Here is a 25,585-nt window from a genome sequence, read left to right as displayed (position 1 = left end):
TACGTGCCTTCCAAGTCCCCCTCGGAGCGCTCCCCCAGGTCCCAATCCCCACGATATTTTCGCTACCTAATAGGCTAGCGCAGTAAAAAAAATACAGTGGTGGCCTACGGGACAGCTTACGTCCCGGTAGGCCTGCTTGTGGCAGCGGCCCTTCCCCTCCGGCTCCCGAGCGCAACTATTAACGCACCCGGCCCTCAGCCGGGCCAGCGCCCCCCCCCCCCCCAGCGGCAAGTGGTCGCCGCACAGCTTTCCGCTCCCCCCCCCCCGCGGCTTCCCATCATTTGGATTGCTCTGTTAGGGGATTCACCTCCAAGAAAACTTGACTAGGATCAGGGTATTCCTTTAGAGTCATGGGTGACAAGGATGAGGATATGATTCCTAGAGTATGGTGAACACCCAGTTCCAGCATTGTGTTTTTGATTCTATAACATATGGCTTCCAGATTATATACTGTTGGGTTATTTAAGATTTTTTAAAATTTCATATTTTAATTAAGCCCCAAGAACGCTCAACAAATACAAAATATCATATGAAAGAACGGTGTCACAAGAATCGTATGATACAGCACTGGGATATGCATTCCCACAGCGTCGAGATATCCTTATACTACACTGCCATTAAGAAGTGAAGTAAGATACGTAGTGATGTTTTGCTGCTATTCTAACCAAGGAAGGACAATGGAAAGGGTTCCCTCTGCTCCTTCCCCGGCGCAGAGGAAGTAGAGAGCTTCTTGGGTAAGTAATCAATGCCCATGTAGGCGCCAGTGGCTCCCTCTGCAGTTCCTGTCCGACCGCTGCTACAACCCTCGGCTATTGCAGCAGCAGCAGCACCTTCTCTCGGCCGGCCGCCGCCGCCTTGCCCTGCGGCCAAAGCTAGGCCCAGACGTCGCCGTCGGAAAGGGACTTGAAGAGCGACCCGCAAAGCGGCTCTTTCCCGTTTCTGCTTCCGGGGAGAGCGGCTCGGAGCTCCTAAAGCCGCTAGGAAGGAGAGGGCGTGCTTTGGGGATGGCGAAAGGCGTAGCTGGCCCCAGCAGCCGCGGCTTTCCTCAGCAACTGCTAGCGCTGCTCCTCAGTGGCGTCTTAAGCCTGACCTGCTGGAACCCGCCACAGGCGGCAAGCGCGCAGCCGGCTGTGCCCTGCCAGGCCCCGCTACAGTGGGAGGGGCGCACGGTGGAGTACGACCACAGCACCGGCAGGAACACGCGAGCAGCTGTCGCTTACGACGGTCCTAACCAGCGCCTCCGGATACTGGAGGAGAGGAAGGGGCTCATCCCTTGCAAGAAGTAGGTCCTAACCTCCCCGCCTCAACCCCCGGCCCCCGGCCGCCGTTTGTATGTGACGTGAGTGCCGGAGGAGCGTAAAACAGTCGCTGTGATTACCATGCAGACCGGACTGGGGGAGGGCCCTTGCCAGTTGGCCGCCCCTTTCTTCGGGTAGTAGGGAATAACCTCCCGACCAATCACGGCCCCAGTCGTTGTTTTGTGTCTGTGAGAGAGTGTGTTTGTTGTTATCTCAGTCCTTCCGTTATTAATCCGTCCTTGACACCTGCAAGCGACAGCAACATCCCACTTCATTCACCAGCCAACCCGGGGGATTCTCAAGTGCGCTCATCTCTGCTCGGAGGGAATTTGTCCAAAGTGGGTGTTCCTGGTTCTTCACGAGCTTTACCAGAGGCAGCGTGAAGCCCAAATATAGGATTTCAGTGGTAGGACTCGCTGAGAAGTAGAAGGATGTGAAATAGTGGAACTTGTAACGAAACGTATGAAGTGCTCCTGTTCAGGATTTCAGTCAGCCTTGCCCTCTCTCAGGATACTCCATTCTATCATCCCCCCCCCCCCCCGTCAGCCAGCATTCCTAGGTCACTGAGCAAACTCAATCTTCATTGGGATTTTTTAAAGTCCCCCCCCCCTTAGGTCTCCTCAAGCCACAAGAGCAAAACACCCAAAATGTATAACTATCGTAGAGATAGTGCTCTGAGTTAATATTTTAACATTAAAATATTAAACAGCCCCTTTTTCTTCTGAGTCTGTGGCTGTGTTCACACTATTCCTTTAAAGCACATTCCTCCCGCTCCAAAAATTCTGAGAACTCTAGTTTTATTATTTATTTATTGCATTTGTATACCGCCCCATAGCCGAAGCTCTCTGGGCGGTTTACAACAATTAAAAGTATTAAAAACAAATATACAAATTTAAAAACACATTTTTAAAAAGCAATTTAAAAACACTCATTGACAGTAGCCAATATTATAATTAATTCGTAATTCAAGCTGTGACTGCAATACACCACATTACCAACTGGCAGTGTCAGTGTGTGTGGTGGGGCAGAGCTGCCCTCTCAACACCGACGCCACTGCTTTTAACTGTAAAGGGCTGGGGAAGGGCAGGGCTGCACAGGTGCACTGGCAGGTGTGCCAGATTGGCTCAGCTGGTATACCCACACATCACCAACCTCCCTGCCACCCTTGCCCCAGGCTTTAAAGAGTGCTGGGAATTGTAGTAGCTCTGTAAGGGAGAAATGACTGTTCCCAGGATTATTTGGGGAAAGGATATGCAGAATAGATCTCTGGTACCAGAGGCGACAAGGAAGAGGGTAATGGCCCCACAGGATAAACTGAAGTGTATGACTCTTCTTCCTGCCCTACTTGCTTTCCTTTATAGTTCTAACATTCAGCAGATTTATCAGATAGAAAGGTAAAGGTGTCCCCGCACTTATAGTGCGAGTCGTTTCCAACTCTTAGGGTGATGTCTTGCAACGTTTTACTAGGCAGACCATATAAATATGGTGTGGGATTGCCAGTTCCTTCCCCAGCCTTTCTTTACCCCCCAGCATATGCCGGGTACTCATTTTACCGACCACGGATGGATGGAAGGCTGAGTGGACCTTGACCCCTTTTACTGGAGATTCGACTTCCTCCTTCTGTTGGAATCGAACTCCAGCTGTGAGCAGATCTTCGGCTGCGTTACCGCCACTTACCACTCTGCGCATTACGATACATATTTGAGTGCATCAGATTACATTACATATATTAATACACTACTGTTAATATACACAATATTGGTATACTACTCAAAGCAGTTTATTTTACCACATTTGCACACTACTTTTCAACCCTAATAGTTCACAAAGCAGTGCACAGTCAGTCAGATTGATAAGGAGACCTGTTATCCAAGGACTTCCATAATTCAGTTTTATGTAAAAAAAATGGTATGTTGAACTTTCTGTAGTGGAAATTACTTTGTGATTTTGAGAATGACATCTGCTGGTAGGAAGCAAGAAGGATCAGAGCTATGCTTGGCCAGTCCCCCTCCCTCCATTGCTAGAAGAGGCCTGCATACTTGTGTCAGTCCTTCATCTGAACTGATAGGAAACACCATATGGTGAAGTGCAAATATAACAACCTATGTCTGGAGAGCAGATGATATCTTTCAAAATAAACAGCATTTGAGCAGGTGCCACTTATCTTAAGTTGTTAGTTTAAAGGATGTGTTATAAAAGGTGAAAATGGTTTCACCTCTGTTATAATCACATAGTTCTTTTTCTTTTTTTAGAAGGTCATTTTGATCATTCATTAGTGTATAGTTACAGTTACAGTTCAGAAAAAGTAACATTAACTTCAGTCAATTAGGATTTCAACTGAAGTGTTGTTTGCCCAACTCAATCCAGAGATGGTTGTCTCAGAGCAGCTGACAGCAAATCCTACCTAATAACAATTCCTATGAGTTTCAACTGCTTACTCTTGACTCTCTTGAGAGTTATTTATGGATCACTATAAGATGCTGGACTATGACCTGGGAGACCAGGGTTCAAATCCCCGCACAGCCATGAAGCTCCCTGGATAACCTTGGGCCAGTCACTGCCTCTCAGCCTCAGAGGAAGGCAATGGTAAACCCCCTCTGAATACCACTTACCATGAAAACCCTATTCATAGGGTCGCCAAAAGTCGGGATCGATTTGAAGGCAGTCCATTTCCATTTTTTTCACCACCCTCTACAACCCCCCCACACCCCACATCCTCCAGCCCTCTCCCTCCAAACGTCAAACCTTATCCCTCTCCAACTTCAGTCCCTATCCAACTGTCAAACCTTTTAAATATATATCAGTCATTCCATTCACCCAGCCAATCACGTGCAGCATTTATCAACATTCCATACTCTCATTCCTCCCTCCCAACTCTCCCTACTTAGCATACGCACTCTATTAAAACCTCACTTACCATAAACATTGAAATAAATCCACAATAATTATTTACACAGAAATATGGAACATCACAATGCTTCTTCTAAGACCCCAGTCATATGCTGGCATTTTGTGGAGGTGCAGAACCAGCCATTGCTATCACAATGCTGTGTGATCATGGCAGAGCTTGGAAAAGTTACTTTTTTGAACTACAACTCCCATCAGCTCCAGTGAGCATGGCCACTGGATTGGTCTGATGGGAACTGTAGTTCAAAAAAGTAACTTTTCCAAGCTCTGAATTGAGGGCTGGCTCCATGGTTTTTCAGGCAGGACTCTCTTCCACAGATCTCCGCAGCTAAGACTTCCAGCGTTGCCACACCATTGACTCCCCTCCTGTTTGTTTATTCAAACTGAACAAATAATTCATTAAAATGTATAAGTGGATCTATACTAAGTTTGTTGAACTCAATTCCCATGGAAATCAATGGGATGTCATAACTTTCCCCATTGATTTCAATAGGCTCAGCTTGAGCTCAACTAACATATAGTGTAATCCTATAGATGCTTACTTGCAGGTAAGTTCCACTGAGCAAAAAAGGGCTTACTCCAAAGTAAGCGTATATAGGATTGCAGTTGCAGGCAATGGTAAACCACCTCTGAATACCTCTTGCCATGAAAACCCTATTCATAGGGTCACAATAATTTGGGATCGACTTGAAGGCAGTTTATTTTCATTTCATATTTCTCTGTGATAGTGTCAACACCACCCATCTCTGCTTAACAGAGATAATGTGCTATTGTTTACATCAATCCAAGAATGAAAGAAATGGTTCAAGAGCTGCTGATCTTGCACTGATACTTTTTCAGCTTGCATCAACCCCAAGGACACACATTTTATCTGCATTTCTATGGTTGCTGGATATTACTTACTTTGGAGGCTTCATCCTTGGGTCCCAAATGTGAATTTTAAAAAAAGGGGGGGATGGTTGAAGTCAAGGATAACTTATTATGTAGCAATACCCTTTATTCTGTAGAGACAGAATGACAGAGTAGTGGTGGATTTAACTCATTTTAACTTTGGAAGGGGTTGAAATTTTGTTGTAAAAGCATTATTTAGCATTATTACAAGAGAATTCTGGAAACCTTTGATCTTGTGAGATGTTGAGTCATTCTGGCCATTGTTCAGCTAAGCACTCAAGCATGTGTAGAGTTATACACAATTTAATGGAAGATCTGCCAGCTGTCTGGCACTGCTTTGTCAAACATCAGTAAATGTGGCCTGGCACATTATTTGGTTGAAACTAAAAAAGGTGGGGAATTGGTTTGTGGCAAGGAGTTTGAAAGAACAGGAAATGGAATGCTAGCGTCCTCACTGGTACAGAATTAAGGGAACAGAGTACAGTATTATCTAAAAGCGTTTGGCAGTCGAATCAAACTTTATTCTTTAGCTCAAAGGGACAGACTATACAGTCAGCAAAATCATAGTAAAGATGACCGAGTTGTGCTCCATTGCTGATACTTCTTTTTCCTTTTATTGTTTTTATTCACTAACTGTTTTGTTAAGGAAAAACAAAAATAAATAAAAAAATAAAACAATAAAACTTAAAAAAAAAGATTACCAAGTTATAGGTAGAGTTGCATGTTTAAATGCTGTCCCTTTAAAACAAACAAAATCCCATGTTCCTGTGCATAGAAAACTAGTGTCAGAGAGTCTAGGTACATCTTTATCACTAGATTCTGCAGATCATATAAAGTGGCACTGAGGATCTGTATTGTTGGTTACCGGACAGTGAATCTGTATGACACTCTTGGGAATCATATTCTAGGATGATTTGTTTATTTGACAGTAAGTAACTTTCTGGAATTCTTAGATGTCATCCTGATAACTGTGTGCATTTACCTGACAAATAAGTAACAATATGCAAGTCAACATAATGTATAAGGAAGGGCTGATCTACAGCCTCTGAAAAATCATGTTGCAGCATCCTCCCAAGATTTTACATATCGGGGCATATGGGGAAATCACATGCTTGACAGTTTCCACATGTCAAAATTTTCTGTAGAACAGTAACATGATAGGAAAGTCTCTACTTGGGGGAAGCTATATCAGGGAGGAGATTTTTAGCCAGCCTCTTTGACATGATAGTTTCTTTGTGTGTGTTGGACATTTTTCACAGAAGACAACATTCAAATATGTGAGAGGGGGTGCATGGACACACACATGCTTTCTGAGGTGGTCTATCTTGGAGGTTTTTAAAAAAGATATTTCTGAATGTTGCCACTTGCTTTCAACAAGAAAAATGTCTCTGAGACATATCAGACAGGTGTTGCTATTCTGAGCCAGAAAGCAAAAGCTGCAGAGCAAGCAGATATCATCTGAAGTGCTAATGCCTAGGAAGAAAACCCACACTCTTCTTTCGAAAAGAAAAGCCTCTAGATGGGAATCCCGTATCTCCATCAGGGATGGCTAAGCCTGAAATGGGCTCAAAAGCAGATTTTTTTTGTCCCTCCACCCCACTCATTTTGGTGGTAGCAGCATACATAAAGTAGGCATGATGCTGGGGTGGGTAGAGACACTTAAACTGGATGGGGATGCAGATTGCCCCCTCTATACTCATCAGATCTTCATGGATCAGCTGAAGAAGGAACCTGTGGGTGTGTCTGTACACGTGTGCACACATGCATCCAAGAATGTAGACCCCAGAAGGTTAGCCAAGGGTGAGTGTGATCCTCTGGCCAAAAAAGCTTAGCCATCCAGTCTACACTCATGAACCACTGTGTATTAGGAACTGCACCATCCATGATTTTGTCAGATTGCTTGAGATTATTGCCATCACCCTTTTAACAAGAGCCAGATCCAAAATCCATTGGAACTAATTGATCATAGTCACCTGGCTTGTGATTTGCAGGTTGGTCTAGGTTGGTTTAATATTTGGGATGATAAATAAATAGTATTCGCCTCATGGTTATAATGGTTAAGGTGTTGGACTATGGCCTGGGAGACCAGGGTTCGGATCCCCACACAGCCATGAAGCCCACTGGGTGACCTTGGGCCAGTCACCCCCTCTCAACCTCAGAGGACGGCAATGGTAACCCCCCTCTGAATACCGCTTACCATGAAAACCCTATTCATAGGGGTGCCATGAGCCGGAATTGACTTGAAGGCAGTTCATTTCCATTTTTCATGGTTATATTTGGGGAGATAATACATAGGTTTTTGAACCCACTCCCATCCCCAGAACAGGTGCCTGGAATAATAGCAGTAAATAGTAGTAGGTTCTGGAAGACCTAAAGTGAGATGCTGAAGGGTTGTGTGTCCTCTTTTGATTGAAGTGGAAAGTATATGAGATTGGAGGAATGCGTCTGAAATTGAATCTGGTATGAGGATGCAGAAGGTTCTTGGAACAGTGTAGTCAAGTGAAAGATACAAAAAAGTGCTTTCCTGTGTTGTGTTGAGAAGAAGAAACCTCAGAAGAGTGCTTGACTCTCCATGCAGAAGTAGAAATATATTATTGGTGATTATCAGAAAACCTCGTATACCATTCAGAACCATGAAATGGTATATTGTGTGGTGGTATGGATGAGAAATATACAGCTGTTAAAGACAAGTGAAACTGTTAACTGTCACTGAACGAAAGCCGTTAAACCTGGCATGCAACAACCTTCACTTGCTCAAAACCTGCTTCCAAGATCTACATTCTCTTATTTGACTGTATTAGGTTTGACTGTACCTTGTTGCATAGGACTATGCAGTAGAGGTCTCCCTCCCCCCCCCACTTCTGTAGCTCAATCTACACCCCCGTTTCCTCTGTGCAACTGGTTGGTTAATTCCCCAACTCTCCATTTTACCATTTGTTTTGCTTATTAGGTTGATTTAAAGGTAGCTGGGGAATTCTATGCTATGGTTGCCTAGCAGCCATGCTTCAGTCCCTTTCTACTGAACCTGACAACATGGTTGCCTCCTAGCTGAAGCCGGGGCAGGTTTGGCAATTAGGAATGGGTGAATCTGTCAATTTCAGTTTCTCCCAGTTTCTCATTTTTCAAGCTTAAGTTCAGTTTTCCACATTTCCTTTTTTTTTATTATTAATTTTTATTCAAATTTTCAAAGACAAAAAAAAAACACAAAACAAAAATAATTAAACAATAAAATAAAATGTTGACTTCCGATTTGTCGCAGATCAGTTATAAGTCTACAATATATAACAATCCTGTCTCCTAAATTATATTATAAAATCACTTTCCTCCAGTAGTTATCTTAATTAATCATCAAATCTCATAAACATTACTTTATTCTTCCCACAAAAAGTCAAAGAGAGGTTTCAGTTCCTTGAGAGATATATCTTTCAATTTTTCTCCAAATAAACATGTCGATTAATCCATCTCATTCAAATCTGTTAGGTCCAATAATTTCAATAGCCATTCTCATTATCAATGTTAATTCCATCTTCTATCTTCAATAATCCTATTAAGTCCAATAATTTCTGTAACCATTCTTCCATTATCAATAATCCTATTGAATCCAATAATTTCAGTAGCCATTTTTCCATTATCAGTATCCCATAATAATCTTGTTGTCATAGTCATAATCCAAATAAATATATAGATTAATCCGTCTCGCCAAACCTGTTTGAGCCAATAATTTCAATAGCCATTCTTCCATTGTCAATATTAATTCCATCTTCCGTCTTCAATAGTCCTGTTCAGTCCAGTAATTTCAGTATCCATTCTTCCATTATTAGTATCCCATATTAATCTTGCTGTCATAGCCATAGTCATATAGTAAGAGTCTGATGGGAATTTCCTTTATCACAAATATTTTCTTGCCATCAATTCTGAATATGTTGCTAAAATATTGTTGTAAAGTCATATCTCTGTTCTTCTTTTTTACAAAATGCACTGGCTCATCTCTTAAGAATTTTTCCATTGTCACATATCTGTAGTCCGTTCCATAGATTTTTTCTATGTCAAGCTCCATCACATCATTCCAGTCCAAAAAATTATCCAAGACGTTAATAACTTTATCTCTATTATCTTCATTAATTTCTACAGAGACAACGTTGATTTCCAAACAGTAAACTTTATTTCTAGTATCCATAAACTCCAGATCTTTTTCCAATTTCACATTTGTTCCAATCTCCAGAGCTTGCATCTTCCCTTTAGTTTTTCTTTTTTCATCTCTAATCTCATCAACTATTTCTTTAAACTCCTGCGTCATTTTACTAAATTCATTTTTCATCTCCTGTCTACCCTGTCTCAGGGTTTGTTCCGTTATCTCAATCTCATCCATTATTTTCTGAAACATAATTTCTTCCATGGTCTCAGCCACTTTCCTGATTGCCATTCTTAAAACCACAAAAACAAAAATTATTTCAGTCACAATTGGGTTAATATTCCAGGCTTGATGAAGTCACAGTGTAGACAGTACAGCCTGCCTTATCTCTTATATTCAGGAATACAAAACAAATTTAGTTCCCAGCTTCAAAAGAGTTAGTAGCGTCGTGAACAAGCAGATTCGTCAAAATGAAATAGACCAAAAAAAAAATAGTCCCAGACATATAATGCTCCAAAGTTCATAAATCAAATTTATTTATTTCTTTTCCCTCCTCGAAATAGAAATCCCTCTTCCGTTTATATCTTTAGAATGCACTTCCCGGCCAGCTTTTTGCAATAAAAACTAAGATAGGCTTTTTCAGTTTCTTTCCTCCTTAGTTTCGTGAATAACAGAGAAAATTTTTAACTCACCCAGCAGTTCTTATATAGCCGATTCATTGACAGATCTCTTTTTTGCTGCAACGATTTAAACCAAATGAAAAAAAAAATATAGAAAGAAGGATGCTTGCTTGTTTAAGTTCGTTTTCTTTGAAGAAAAGATAAACGTGTCACTTAGTCAGTTAGAGCTTGATGGACGTCCTCCAGCATTGCTGGCTGAACCTTCTCTCATAAATTAATGAGATCTAGTCCTCCCAAACAAAAACAGGCTTTAATGGTTAATCTCTACGTTTTTCCCTGCCCGGGAAAAAATCATCACCAGTCAAAAAAGAACGTTCTGACTGATTTATACTGAAAAAGTTTCTTCTGAGACGAGAGCTCGTCTCAAAAAGCAGGCACAAGCGAAGTCATCCTTCCCAGAAGTCCAGTTTTCCACATTTCCATGTCTGAGTATTTCTTTTTAAAAAGGCTTCATGAAAATTCAACACGTTAGTGTGAATTTTGCCTAATATGCACATTTTAGCAAATCATATTTTCCATAATATTTATATTTCCCATAACGTAATGCATCTGTACGCATACTTTACCTTAGTTTAAGCATTTTTGTATGCATTACTTGATTGGAGAACTGCATTGAAAAGGTGCAAATTTTTAAGGATGGCTGTATTTTGGACCACATAGTGTTATGGAAAGCGTGAATTACATAGATTCGCCTTTAAATGTGAACCGCATCAAATTTATCTCCCATCCCTAGTGGCTATGAATGGTGATGGTAGGAACAGAGATAGTAGAAAGAGCATTGAGCTACAAGGCACATTGCACCCCCTCTGGGGAATGTAACGGGCCATTGTCCCATTTGCATTATAGAGTGTGTTGCTCCTGTTTTAGGCCTATAATCTTTTGTGGATGTAGCTGAACACATTTAGTACTTCTATGACAAACAATTTTATAAGGCTGCAGTCATGAACACTTTCTAAGGAGCCAACCACATTGAACATTGTGGGACTTGAGTCAACATGCTTAGGATCAGGCTGCATGATTGTTTGCTAAATTGATGAGTCTAAGAAATAAATAAATGGCATGTTCACAATGACTAAAAGAATAAAAATGCAGTACAGTTTTTCTCCTAGCCAAAACAGAGGATGCTATTTAAGGAGGGTGGGGTGCACTTTTCTCTCTTTATTAGGAGATATTAAAAAGTAGCCAAAAACAGCAGTCTTAAAATATACTGGGTTTTTGTAATTTGATACTCCAAGAACAAGCCTTTGAACTTTTCTTTCATTATGCCCCTTTGTACCGAAATTTCTTTCTAGTCCCCCTCCCTGCTGCAATTGAAGCTTAAAATGGCATCTGTGCAATGCATGCCTCATTCTTTATTTTTCAGGAAGGTCTTACCTGACTTGTTTTTGCATTCATGTCAGATAGCATATAAAAAAAGTATGTTTTAAATCTTCTTCGGGTTGTCTAAATATGCTTAGTAGGCCCAGTGACCTTTTCCTGAGCAACAGAAAGCTTATAACAGTGATGGGCTATATTTGTAAACCAATATTATTTACAGGTCCCGTCCTCCTTGCTATTATTTCTTGGGTCTGTCCTTGGGTGAAAAATAAATGTGTCAGTCTTGATTTTTAGTCACACCTGTTTCCTTAATACTGTTGCGTGCCTCCCCCAATCTCCGAGCGGTGAGATTTCTGGGGGTCCCTGTGCTCCTCCAGGGTTTGGTTTCTTTTGGGAAGAAGGTCAGTGGAGACTGCGGTGTCTTTATGGAATATGGTTTACTTATTTACACACATTCCAACCTGAGCTCAAGGATGGAGGGCGTTCAATGCATCAGCAGTCCAATATCCAGCTTTTCCATCTGGGTTGCAGGAGGCATCCCAAAGACCATGGGGCAGAGAGCCAGTCTCTCTGCCTGCCTTCCAGTTTCCAGCAATTCTCTCTCTGCCAAACTCAAAACTACAAGCCTGTGCTGGGCTCCAGGAGCGGGGGGGGGGGGATCCACTCCTGAAGAGTTTCAATGACAAAAGGCTCTCCCTGGCCCATTCACCGTTGCTAGGCAACTGATCGGCCCATTATCTTACCTGGCCAATCTATTTGGTTAACAAAAGACTCATTTGACCAGCAGAGAGTTCCTCATTCCAAGGCACAGGATTCCAGATGTGACCCACAGGAATCATCCATCCCAACCCCCATGCTCATAACAATACAATTAAAACTATTTGTTTCTTAAAAATAGAAAGGTATTTTAGCCAATCTACAATAGAAAAGGAAGTCTGTGTATTTAGGCACCAGTTGCTTATGACTCTTTTTTGAAGCATTTATTAACAAATTTTATTTATATATTAAGGCAGTTATATACTGCTTTTCAGGTGAACTTCACAAAGCAGTTTACATGTATACAAATATTAATACAACAAGCAGCAATAAAATTACGTAATAAAATCTAAAGACAAGCTGTGAATAAAAAAAAAAAGTTTGAAAGCCAGATCTCTCCTCAGGGCAAGATGTTCTTTGCTCTGAGGTAGCACTTCAAGGGGAGGGGCATCTCAAATGGAACATCAGGAAGTAGATGGTGTTCACCTTCCCAGGCTATTCTGTCTTCTCTCCAGACAAGACAGTTCTTGAGTAGCGCAGAAGTGGTAACCGCAGACTGACAAAGAAAAAGCTTAGCTGGTGTCCTTCGAATAAAGCTGAAAGAGTGGGTGGGCTCAAAGCTTGTCACCCATGCTTAAACTTCTCCCCAGCACACTAGCAGAAAAGTGGGCAAAACCTTTTGTTCACCCTGCCAGGCCTTGATCAACCTCCAAGAAGGTTGCAGCACTAGGACTGAGGCTAGGGACAATCTGTTTTTAGCAAAGGCAGACTGAGGTTCAAAGGTCCAGAGACAGAAGATATTGTTGAAGATGGACTGGTGGTCAGGTTCTGGACTAAGTGGGCAGGGTGCTATGACTACTCAATAGGGCAAGTTGCTCAGATTGAGGAACCAAGCTTGGAGAAACAGTTGTATAGTGCCAGCCAGGCCCCGAGTGGTTCCTTGGATCACCTGTTTCCAGGGCTAATGAGCAATACTTTCTCTGTCCCTTGTATGTGTTGCAGCAGAGAACAGGCTGCTACATAGGAAGCTGTCCTATACTGAGTCAGACCATTGGTCTGTCTAGCTCAGTGTTGCCTACACTGACTGACAGCAGCTCTCCAGGGTTTCAGAAGGGACTTTCTTTCCTAGCCTTACCTAGGGATGCCAGGGATCGAACCTGGGGCCTTCTGTGGGCAAAGTATGTGGTCTGCGACTGTGTAGCAGTAGCTCCTTTGGTCCAAAATTGCTCCATTTGGCACAGGGATTAAGGTGCCTAGGTGCGCTCTGAGGTGTGCTACTGCTTTCAACCATACTCTTCTTTGGCTATAGAAGAAAGGCATAAATTTATGTTGATTTTTCTTTGTACAAGAGCTATGCCTAATATAATACAGAAATAGTTTTCCAAGTTAGTGACTTGCATCACTTAAGGGGCTTAGCACATATGGACATCTTGCAGAGCTCCTGACACATAAGATTTTTAATTCAGGTAGCATTTGCTGGGAGTGTGCCTTATAAGCATACTCAAATGTAATTTCACTTGAGTAGATTACTTAAGTCATGAGACAAACATGGCTAAAACTATTAGGAAATTTAGAATGTCTGTGCACCAATATTTTATATTGCCCTAATTGACATATATTCCAGAGTTTGTGGGGATTGTGTGGATCCAGCTGATAAACCAGCCAGATGGGCGACTAATAAATTCAATAATAATAATAATAATTAGAAAAAGTCGGCCTTTGTAAGATTGTTTCTTCATAGGAACACAATTTGCACGGAGAAGGCAGTGAAAATCCATATTTAACTGGGACATTCTTAGGGGTTTCCAATTAGGAAGGGCCTCATCTTGTATCTGTGGAAGCTTATGTTCCTTACACCACAGTGCTGCAAACTGCATAGTGGTCCATATTTATACTCACTGTACTATACAGTACTTGATTTTGCATTGCACCAGGTAGTGTGGATTGGAGAAATGGTTTAGTAGCAGTTGCAATAGCTGTGTTGTGGTTGGAAATGGAAGATGTGCATTTCTGCCTTTCATGGATTTGTTTGAACAACAGGTCTTCTACCATGTATATTGGTGGGAGACCCTGAAAAGGAACATTTGGAGACCTGAACAATATTTTCAGTACATCAGGCTACCAGACATTGTCAACACAGTAATGTGCTGGTGTAATTAATTAAATTCATTTAGATGAATTATTTTCCTAGTTTATAATCATAAAAAGATTTTGCTCCTTATACTGAATTTGATTAGCTATTTAAAGATGTCATTGACAGGAAAGGCAAAGAACTATCTTCAGATAATCCCCCAAACCCATAGAGAGGCCAGGCTGGAATTGCACAGATGCATCAGTTGTATGACCCAAAGCCTCCACATGGGGCCTGTATATATATCGCGCCTGCTAACATGCATAATTGTATCTACCCTGTTTTTGGTATTTGAACATATTTAAAAAATATATCTCCTGCCTCATACTTTCCATGATACTATATTTGTAAAGTATTCAGTGATCCAGCATGGCTGACAAACATGCAAGGGCAAATCTGGCAATTAATTATTTTTAGATTCTAGCAGGGGAAAACAAAACCCTAAGTATGAAATATTTGTGGAAAAGCAAACAGTGTTCCCAGAAATGCAACAAAAAATAACACTTGAATAAGCCATGTTTTTCGCTTGAGTTTGATTGTTTTGTTGTTATGTGCCTTCAAGTCAATTACTATATATGGCGACCCTACGAATCAATGACCTCCAATAGCATCTGTCATGAACCACCCTGTTCAGATCTTGTAAGTTCAGGTCTGTGGCTTCCTTTATGGAATCAATCCACCTCTTGTTTGGCCTTCCTCTAAGAGAGGGCAGAAGATGAAACTGGTTCCAGGTTCTATATTTTGCATGTTAAGTTATAAAGATGTCATAGGACTATGGTGTTTTATGACCTGTAATCTGTCTTTAACTGGCCATGTTTACATATGCAAAGATGAACCAAGGAAAGGCACTACACTGAATGTGCAGTTAAAATGCAATTTACTACTGAAATGACGAGCCTAACAAAAACAAATAACACAGAGTAAAAAATAAACAATACAAAAGCTCATACAGCCGAAGTGATTGATAATAATAGCAGAAACAAATAACATGTGAATAGAGAATAAGTAGAAGGTGAGAGTTACTCTGGAATGTGGAACAGTTTCAGTACTTCTTCAGATATTCAAGATACTCAAATGTTAGCAGCCAGCCTTGAGTTCCCTATAAATATCTTCACAGAAGAAAATGCAAATTGTATAAGTAGTCAATGTCGTGGTTCACTAATTATCTTCTTGTGAGGATAGTGTGTCCTCATATACAAAATAAGAACTTCTTACCAGGAGGGAGGCTAACCCTGCTCAGAGCTCCTGATAAGAAGTTCGTATTTTGTCACTTTATTAGTTCCTATTTTTATCACTTCGGCTGTATATTATGAGGTTTTGTATTGTTTATTTTTTACTCTGTGTTATTTGTTTTTGTTAGGCTCATCATTTCAGTAGTAAATTGTATTTTAACTGCACATTCAGTGTAGTGCCTTTCCTTGGTTGTTCATGTTAGTATCAGGCATCCCTTCTTCCTTTTTTTGTTGGTTGCATATGCAATGAAGCAGTCTGTGACTGTCAGCAAATCTATGCAATGCACAAAATGTGGTAGGCTGAGGTGACAGAATTCTGTAGTACCATTTCCAACTGCAGGTAGCGTGGGCTGCATTTTTAATTCTCCATTAGGTTGAAAAGCTAATAAATCCTTACCTCTATGCTGTAAGCTAGGAAGCAAGCCAGGCACTTATCTTAGCAAATGTGTGGCCAGTGTGGTGTAGCGGTTAAGGTGTTGGACTATGACCTGGGAGACCAGGGTTCGAATCTCCACATAGCCATGAAGCTCACTGGGTGACCTTGGGCCAGTCACTGCCTCTCAGCCTCATGAAAAACTTATTCATAGGGTCGCCATAAGTCAGAATTGACTTGAAGGCAGTACATACACAACTCTGTGTTTGTCAAGTTCACTGGGACTGGGGTGCACTTAACAGGGGATCACTGGTGGGTGTGAAACATGCTTAATCCCAATGCATTCATTGATTCCCCCTTGCAGATCTCCAATGGCCTCCCCCACATCAGCAGGGGTCATTTCTGGTTTTGGAGCATATCTGACAGAGAGAATTAAAAACATACCAAGGAGGGAAAGTGTATATAAGAGTTGGTGAGTGTAGAAAGTGTTAACCACTCCCTCTTCTAAGTTCCCTCTCTGCCCCACCACATTCCATTATGCCCAAGTCGTGCCTAGTACCTCCCAGATCACACTAAGACAAAACTGCAGTACAAACTTTTACCAGTCATGGGTTTACCCAAGAATCCTGGGAATTGTGGTTTGGTAATAGTGCTGAGACTTTTCTGCTTGAAATACCAGCCCTTCTCACAGAACTACACTTCTAAGGGTTCCCATGAATGAGATTAAGCTCCTGGGGTGGATATGCCCAATCTTTCATCTGATGTTGTATGAACAAGAATTCATAGACATTAACTTTTATCTTGCTCTACTTTTGCAGATTTTTTGAATATATATACCTTTACAAAGATGCAGTGATGTTTCAGATTGAGCAAGTAACAAAGCTGTGTTCTAAGATTGCTTTGAGTGACCCATGGGATCCTTATGATATTCCTGACAACTCAACCTATGAAGATCAGTACTACATTGGAGGACCTGATGACCAAATCATGGTACAGGAATGGTCTGATAGAAAACCAGCTAGGAAACGTAAGCATTCTTTGGTTGGTTGATGATTGATTGGTTGATTGATTGGGAAGGGGCTCTATTTGGAGGGCGGGGTGGCTGTTAGAAATTGATTAAAGAAGGGGAATCTTTTACTGCTGTTAACATTGGTGTATTCTTTGCCTTTTTATATATATATTTTAATTTAATGTGTTGTAAACCACAGTGGGAATATTTTGAACAGCGGCATTTAAATTAATTAAATTAAGAAATAAAACTTATTTCTTTACTTCAAACCATTTACTTTGCTCCCATCTTGTCTTTACCAATATTCTTATTATCAAAACACATATACAAGGAATAAGAACATAAGAAAAGCCCTCCTGAATCAGGCCAATGGTCCGTCTAATCCAGCATTCTGTTCTCACAATGGACAACCAGATGTGGTGTGTGAAGAAATACTTTTTGTCCTAAATCCTCCAACACTCTTCCTCATTGGAAGCCCCTGGGTTCAAGGAATTTGTTTTAACTGATTTTAATATTGTATTTTTAAATTATTGTAACTTGCCCTGGAACATTGAGGTGAAGGACAGGTAAGAAATCTAAAATCATCATCATTATCATGTCATGAAAAATCTTATACTACATTTGTCATGTCTCCCCTTACTTTTCTTTTTCCTAAACTAAAGTGTGGTAACCTTTCCTCACAGGGGAATTGCTCTAGCCCCTCAATCATTTTGTTGTGCTTTTATGAACCTTTTCCACGTCTGTGATTTTATTTTTGAGATGGAGAAACCAGAATTGTACGTATCTTCCAAGTGCAGTTGCATTGTAAATTTGTATAACAGCATTATGATATTAGCTGATTTCTTTTCCATCCCTTTCCTAATGAACCCTAACATGAAACTTCTTTTTCGCAGCTGCCACACACTGGTGCAACATTTTCATTGAGCTAGCCACCACAACTTCAACATCTCTTTCCTGATCAGTCACCACCAGTTCAGACCCTATAAGCATAAATTAGATTTTTTTGCCCCAATGTGCATCACTTTACACTTGCTTATATTGAATCTGCCATTTTAATGTCCATTCACCCAGTTTGGAGAGCTCTTTTTGGAGCTCCTCACAATTTCTTTTTGTTCTTACCACTCTGAACAATTTGGTGTCATCAGCAAACTTGGCCACCAAACTCCAAATCATGTATAAACAAGTTAAAAAATCACAGGTCCCAATACTGATCCTGGGAACCCACCTTTTACATTTCTCCATTATGAGGACTGTGTATTTGTTCCTACTCTCTGCTTGCTGTTCTTTAACTAGATATGTATCCCTAAATGAACCTGTCCTCTTACTCCATGACTGCCACACTTTCTCAGAAGTCTTTGGTGAGATACTTTGTCAAAAGGTTTTTGAAAGTCAAAATACACAATTGCAACTGGAACACCTCTATCCATATGCTTATTGACACTTTCAAAGAACTCTAAATGATTGGTGAGACAGGACTTACCCTTAGAGAAATCATGCTGGCTCCTCTTCAGCAAGACTTGTTCTTCTATATGCTTGGTAATTCTGTCTTTAATTATGCTTTCCACCACTTTTCCCAGAACAGATATTAAACTGACCTGTCATTTCCTGGATATGCTCTGAATCACTTTTTAAAATTGGTGTTACGTTGGCCACTTTTCAGTCCTCTGGTGTGGAAGCTTAAGAACAAATTGCAGTACTCTTGGGTGGATGCCATCTGGACTTGATGACTTGTCAGTCTTTATTATCTCAATAAGACGTAGAGGTTCATCTCTTGTCATCACTATTTGCCTTTGTTCTCAGACTCCTTCCTGAGAAACTTAGTTCAGGCACAGGAATCCACCCCATATGTGAAGACAGATGCAAATAATTCATTCACTTTCTCTGCCATCTCCTTTTCCTCCTTTAGCACACCTTTGGCTCCCTTGCTGTCCAAAGGTCCAACTGCCTTCCTAATTGATCTCCTGCTGATAATGTATTTAAAGTTTATTTTGTTGGTGGTATTTATGGGTTTTTTTAAAGAAATGCGCTCCTTGAATTTATTTTTGTTTTACATCCGTTATTTTCTGCTTGCATTTCTTTTGTTAAAGTTTGTGTTCCTTTTAGTTCTTCTCTTTTGGACAAGACTTTCATTTTCTGAAGGAAGCCATCTTGACTGCTTGTTAACCACAGGGGCATCCTCTTGGCCCTGATGGTATCTCTCCTAATCTTCATATTCTAAATGTTATTTTTGGTTCCTCTTTTCCTCAAAAAATACCTAAGGTAGCACTATGCCACTGAATGCCAGTTGTTGGGAAGCAGTAGCAGGGGAGGGCTATTGCTTTTTGCTGTCTTTCAGGGCTTCTTGGAGAATCACTTTGACCATTTTTTGATCAACAAGATACTACATTATATGGACCCTTGGCCTGATCCAGTAGGCTCTTCTTTTATTTATACGTTTAATTCACATGCCAAATCTTATGTTTACTCAGCAATAAGTCCCAAAATGTTTAGTGGGCTTATTGCCAGCTAAGTGAGAATAGGATTGCAGCCTTAACCTGTGAATTTCAGGCTTAGATCCAGATACCTGTTAACACCCAAGTGTATAAGAAAGCAATCTGTATTTATGCTACCAGAGCCACATGATTGCCACATTCCCATTGCTATATCAGATTAAGCAAGTTAAGTGGACATCCTCAGTGGATCTAAGAAATGCTAAATTAACATTGACTTTAAGTTGAAAAATAGCTTAAATTTAAAGTAAGTATGTATGTCTTTTGGGACCACGGTTAAAAGGATCAGTGCAAAGCAATCCCATGGAAAGCCGTGGGAGTTCTTTCCAGGCCAAATGGGCTTGGCAATTGTAGCATTAACCCTCAGTTTGAATTCACATAAATAAAAATAAAATTCTTCTTGTTGGCATAATAAAAACTTGAAAATTATCCATGCTTTCCCCTGAAAAGTCATACTTTGTGCTTCATTACAGTTGAAACCTGGGTTGGAGTTTACACAGTCAAGGACTGCTATCCAGTTCAGGAAACCTACACCAAGAACTACAGCGTGACAACCTCCACCCGCTTCTTTGATCTAAAGCTTGGCATAAGTGATCCATCTGTATTCACCCCTCCTAGCACCTGCCAGTCAGCACAGTTAAAAAAGATGAGCAATGAATGTTAATTGTGAATCTTGTCTTTTACATGCAAACAAATATACATACATATATCTATATGTAATGTAAATTATCATTAATCATCAACTGCTGGCATCTAACATGGCTGTTGCACTTTGCAGAATTGAGGGCTTAGGGAACGGGACATCTTAATTGACTAGAGAAAGGGAGAAAGCCATCTCTTAATCAGTGTCTCATTCTAACACTGTCCTCATATTCTATACTTGCCAGGGTAGTATTTGTTTTAGCTGTTACATTTTTTTTTTGAAGAATCTGTTATTTATTTTTCTAAGAGGTATATTGTGCTCCTACAAGCATATGAAAATATGACTTACATTTGTTAATTCTGGAGAAGTGGGTAGACTATATTACACGCAGGATATAAGGCATTACCATAAAATGGCACCATTAGCCGATTCCATCTAGAGATTTCCTTACTTTTTTGGAAGCTGTTACAGTGAGTGAGTTTTTTGGCAAAAAATCTAGGATAACAATAGTCATATAACAAGTATCTGGTATGATATTAGGAATATCGAAATTATGCCTAAGGATACTGCTCTCATAGGGTCTGATGAGATTTCCTTCCTTTTCTTGCACTCCTTATATATGCTTTCTCAAGGCAATGCTTCTTTGAATTTATGCAAAAACAATTGTTTTACTTGTCTTAGCAGTCTCTTTTTAAATCTTATGTAGGTGGTGTCTTATCAGAAAAGTATGTTTGGCAACATACAATACGATCTGTTATTAAGAAATGACTGGGATGTATAGGTGTTACTCTGTTGGTCCAAAAGAATAGAAAATACAGCTAAGTTAAACTACCTGTGACTAGCAAGGATATAGGTGGCCAACAGGGACACCACTTCAGGCTTTGGTAGTTGAGGGCAAAAAAGGTTTCAGTGTGGGTGGTAAGATTTAATGGCAAGTTCAAAAGTCTGCTCTTGGATATATTCAGGATTAAACAGCAGAAACAAAAAACTCACAGTAAATATAGATACTATTTGTTGTGGATACTGGGCCTATTTGTTGTTAACCTGGACCTACAAGTTCAGCTATCCCTTGCACTGAAGTCTGCTGCTATTCGTTTGCTTTCCTTTATTTTTACGATAGCCTTTAATTTTGTTGTCATTTACCGTTTTATTTGTAAGCCACACCTGAGTTTGATTTTTATCACAGAAGGTGTGGGAAGTCAGTAAATCAATGGAGAAGCACCTTGCAGGAGCCTCTGTGTATTCATCAATCAATCTACAGAGCTCTGGACTCGGTATCATTTTAGAAGTCTCAGTGAAATTGGGGGTCATTTGCCCTTACTGCCAGGAAAAAGGACATATTTTATAAAGAAAGGAGGAGGGCATTGCTTCTTTAGTACATATAAGAATTACATACCAATAAATGGTGGGGTAGATCTTCAGTAGCCCTTCCTTCCACATGTTCAGTCTACATGTGATTAGGAAGTGACATGCTGTGCCTTCCTCCTGTGAGTTCAGTGGAAGTGTGAAGGGTCTTCAACGCATATACATGCCTCTCAGTCATAGAGTGCTTTTCATGCCTTCTACTCAAAGCATAGAGGTTGGAGATGGGGAATCAGGTGGAATCCTGCTCCCCAGTCACATGCTGACTGGGCTTGTGGAAGGGAAGGAGAGAACAGGATTAGTATCTTTCATCAGACAGGGTCAAAATGAGAGCACTAATCAGTGCCTTTAAATATGACATGGCCTAAGGAGCTTGCAACCTAAAATCAGAGCTTGGAAAAGTTACTTTTTTGAATGACAACTCTCATCAGCCCAATCCAGTGGCCATGGTGCCTGGGGCTGATGGGAGCTGTAGTTCAAAAAAGTAACTTTTCCAAGCTCTGTCTAAAATTTGACACAAAGGGCAATGGAAAGAGGGGATGAAAATGGGAATGAGGATAAATGGGAATATGCAGTCACTTTTGTTACACATACTTGGCTTTGGTATCTACCAGGGGGTGAGAACTAGAGTTAAGCCAAAGACTTCAGAGAAATAGTGGGTTTTGAGGAAATATTTGAAGTGAGAGAGAGCAAGCATCAGATAACTGTTCTGGGAGGGAGCTTCAGCTGTAAGAGGCAGCAAGGAGAAAGGGCAGAGTTGTTGAAGAAAGCAGACCTTCAGGCAACTGAGGGTAGTGGAACTGGAAAAGTGAAGGCCGTGGGCAGGGATATATTGGGATCCAAGGTCAGACTGATAAGGGACAAAAATTGTGGAGAGCTTTTGAAGGTAAGGAAGAGAATTTATGATTGATCCAGCAGCAGACAGGAACACACTTTGGGATTTCAAGAGAGCTGTCATATGGTCTGAAATTGAAAAGAGGAAAAGAGATTAATTATTTTGGTGGCAAAATTTTGGACAGAGGCGAGAAGGCTGAGGTGTAGTATCAGAATGTCAGATAGGAGATGGTTGCAGTAGTCAAGGAGGGAGCTAGAACAGGTGCAATATAAAACAGGTGAGGAACCGCCAGCTCACAGGCTCAGTGCAGCCTCCAGTTGGGTTTGTGAAAAACCTATTGGGGTTAATGCTTCCTGTGTCCTGTGACTGACAATTGCTCTTGTCACAAGGAGGTATGAAAAAAACCATCTTCTGTTGCATCAATGGAAGGCTTTTTTCCAAGCCTGTCACTGCGCCGGGGGTATGTGTGCACGATATTCCTGGAGACTGCAGGTGGGGCTGATGGGAGTGGTAGTCCAAACTATCTGGAGGGCACCAGGCTGGGAAAGGCTGTAACATAGAAATGTTTTCCAAGTTAATGGCTTGCTTCGCTTATAGAGCACAGCATATTTTACTATCTCTCAGAGTTCTTGATACATAAGAATTTTAATTCAGATAGCATTTGCTGAGAGCAGATAAATAAGCATGCTCAAATTTAATTCATTACCACTGCTAATTTTCTCATACATGAACCAATGTGCCAATGGCTTTTACGTTATTATGTATTTAACTTGTGAGACCAATGTATTTTTTGACAAATAGCACATTATTGTTAATAGACAAAGAAGGCTTCTTCCCTTCATTAAACCCACAAAATGTAACCAGAATCTTGATTAAAAGTTATGGAACTGGGAGGTTTTTGGGGATAATCCCATTGTTCCATGTGCTTGTCGGTCAGGGAGACAGAGTGTTCCTATGTCTTGATGATGATTGTTCTTCGTTCTTGAATTGTCATAAGAATCATTCTAGCTTTTCTATTTTATGCACCTTTGAAGAATTCTTGATCACAAAGTGTGAGTAGACTGTTGAAGTGGGAGCTGAATAAATATATATGTGCCCTTTCTCATAGAGAATCAAGCTATGGATATATTTCTCAGCTTTGTTCTGCCAACCAAATAAATAGATTTATCAAAAAAAAGAACATGGAGAGGACAATTCTTCCAAATTTGCATTGATTGTACTATCTCAAATATTGCTTGATACTATTCAAAAACAGACCAACAAATCAAGGTGGTGGTTCTTTCATTGTAATTTGCATACTCATTCAGTGCTCATTTCAGGCTCACTCTCCCAGGCAAAACTGGTTCCAGCCCCTGACAGCTGGGTATGAATCACATTTCCAAGTTCTTGTAAAAAAGAGCAGCTGAATTGTCCATTGATAAACCAGATGTTAAATGTTATCGACCATCAAATTATACAAAAACCTAAAGAGAAAGTTGTCTCTTCACTTTCACATTAGTAACACCTCATTGGGAACACAGTATCAAATATTTATTTGTTTTGAGTTATAGGCTCTTCCATCCCAAAGGCTTGGATCTGATAACAATGTTTAAATATTAAATCCTCAGTTATATTATTAAGAACTAAGAAGAGCCCTGCTTTAGCCCACCAAAGGACTGTCTAGCCCTGTCTCCCACAGTGGCGAGCCAGATAGCTCTGGGAAGCCCACAAATAGGACATGGGGCAATAGCGAACTGTTGTACCCCAGCAACTGTTATTCAACCACATGCTCCTGCTGATCCTCAAGGTACTATATAACCATCATGCTAGTAGCCATAGATAGGCTTATGCTCCATGAATTCCAGATGGAAATCTTCTGTTTGGCATATTGATCAACAGTCCTTTGGGACAGTGAACTTAACCAGTTTTACCTGATATAGGGTAAATTCTGCCTTATGATTTGTCAGGTTTATCTGAGCAACCTGGGGTGGGAGAGTTCACCCCAAGATTATTGTTGTTTATATGAGCTCACTGCCCTCAGTGTGGGACTAGTGCACAGTAACACCAGCTATCTAGCCTTACCAGAAAATGAGACACTCAAATCATGATTTTGCTGGAACATTGCCTTGGCAGCAAATGATCCTGAATACTGCTAAGTAAGGCCTGGATAATTTTAGCGCAGAGCATGAAATTCAAACCTCTAGCTTTTTAAAGCGATGCAGACTGTAACACAGAGTGTCAAATTAGCCAGTGTGGCTTCCAGAATGTCAGGCGTTTGTTTATTAGAGCTGGCCAAAGCCATCTGGTGTGAGGCCCTCAAGTTTTTCCCCTTGCAGAAACTTTGCCAAGTTTGCCCAACCCTATTTTAACCTGAGGTGAGCTCAGTTAAAACTCCCTGGCTCTTTTCTGAAGCTCTGCGCACAAAAAAACCTTTCCAAAAACACTAGAGTCTGCAATTCCATGCCCACTTCCCTGGAAATTAGATCCAATGAACTTGGTGGGACTTACTTTTGAGTTTACATGCCTGGGTTTGCACTACCAAGAGTTATTGTAGTGAAATGCCTGTATAAGTGTGCAAAAATGGAATTGTGTTTTATGTAGCCTACCCTTTGCACATTTGTAGCTTTCTTGAGAAATGAGTATTGCACTTTTTCCTCAGCTTCTCAGTTGGACCTGAAAAGCTAGATGGGAAGGGAAATAATAAAATTAGTAAGTTGTTTTGAACATGTAACTTAATATGTCTTAAATGTACACACCGTTGTTGTTGTTGTTATACTGTTTTTGTTATGCACAAAAACTATCTAATAACTGAGTTAAAAAATAAGCCCAATATAGCAGTTTGGGACATCAACAGTTAACATTATTTCTTAATCTTACATGCCTTTTAAGGATGCCAAAGTCCCCAGCAGGATTGTTTTGGTCTGGTTTTTGTTCATTTACTCCAGGCCCTGCACTTTTAAGTAAAAGTCATGGTAGAGCTCACTTTTCTCATGTATATCATCTAAATGTACACACTCCAAGACTCACTGCAGTTCTTATGGCTGTTCAAAGCATCTTCTAATATGCCACACTTTCCTTTTTTAAAATAACATATTTTTAGGAGTCTGACATATGTTAGTGAAGCTAATTTTTATTTTAGCTTGTCTTGGTAATGACTCCTGGAAAGAGTTATCTGCATAAACGTATTTTGAAATGAACAATAAATACCTGCATATAGACAGGCCTGTTTTGATGGGCCTCTGCTATCCTGGTGAGGTTTTCCTCTTAAACAGAGGTCTTTGCAGATGGTGTGAGCTCATCATTCTGATTTCATGTGCAGAATGGGTGTTTGGTGCTGGTTCCACATGATAAAAATGAACTAATAGCAAGATTAAAATGTAATGCTTAACTAGCATGAAGATGGGAAAGAGAAGTATACAGCAACTATATTACAAATCTCCCATAAATGTTTGGAGATGACAAAAGCACTCTTGTTGATTTATTTTGCAATCACCTACATTTTCCGAACTATTCTGAATAAATGAAAGTGGGTGTCATTAGTGAGGGGGACA

At 40.5% G+C, this 25,585-nt stretch overlaps 1 protein-coding gene across 1 annotated transcript; it reads left to right on the top strand.

Moving 5' to 3' along the window:
- The first annotated feature begins 727 nt into the window (after nt 1-727).
- Nucleotides 728-24,816, top strand: EPDR1 (ependymin related 1). The gene is made up of 3 exons (XM_061586702.1): nt 728-1,282; nt 16,536-16,744; nt 19,689-24,816. The coding sequence occupies exons 1-3, from the start codon at nt 1,005-1,007 to the stop codon at nt 19,877-19,879; spliced, it is 678 nt and encodes a 225-aa protein (XP_061442686.1). The 5' UTR covers nt 728-1,004; the 3' UTR covers nt 19,880-24,816.
- Nucleotides 24,817-25,585: the final 769 nt, after the last annotated feature.

This window comes from Rhineura floridana, chromosome 10, assembly GCF_030035675.1.
Source record: "Rhineura floridana isolate rRhiFlo1 chromosome 10, rRhiFlo1.hap2, whole genome shotgun sequence".
Taxonomy (NCBI): Eukaryota; Metazoa; Chordata; class Lepidosauria; order Squamata; family Rhineuridae; genus Rhineura; species Rhineura floridana.
The sequence above is the reverse complement of the archived record's forward strand: the minus strand, read 5'-3'. Positions and strand labels throughout refer to the sequence as shown.

Bases quoted from the DNA above. Each gene is read 5' to 3' on its own strand.
- EPDR1 (XM_061586702.1), top strand. From the start codon at position 1,005: ATGGCGAAAGGCGTAGCTGGCCCCAGCAGCCGCGGCTTTCCTCAGCAA. The intron at 1,283-16,535 runs GTAGGTCCTAAC...CTACTTTTGCAG, and splicing joins GGGCTCATCCCTTGCAAGAA to ATTTTTTGAATATATATACC. The intron at 16,745-19,688 runs GTAAGCATTCTT...GCTTCATTACAG, and splicing joins TAGAAAACCAGCTAGGAAAC to TTGAAACCTGGGTTGGAGTT.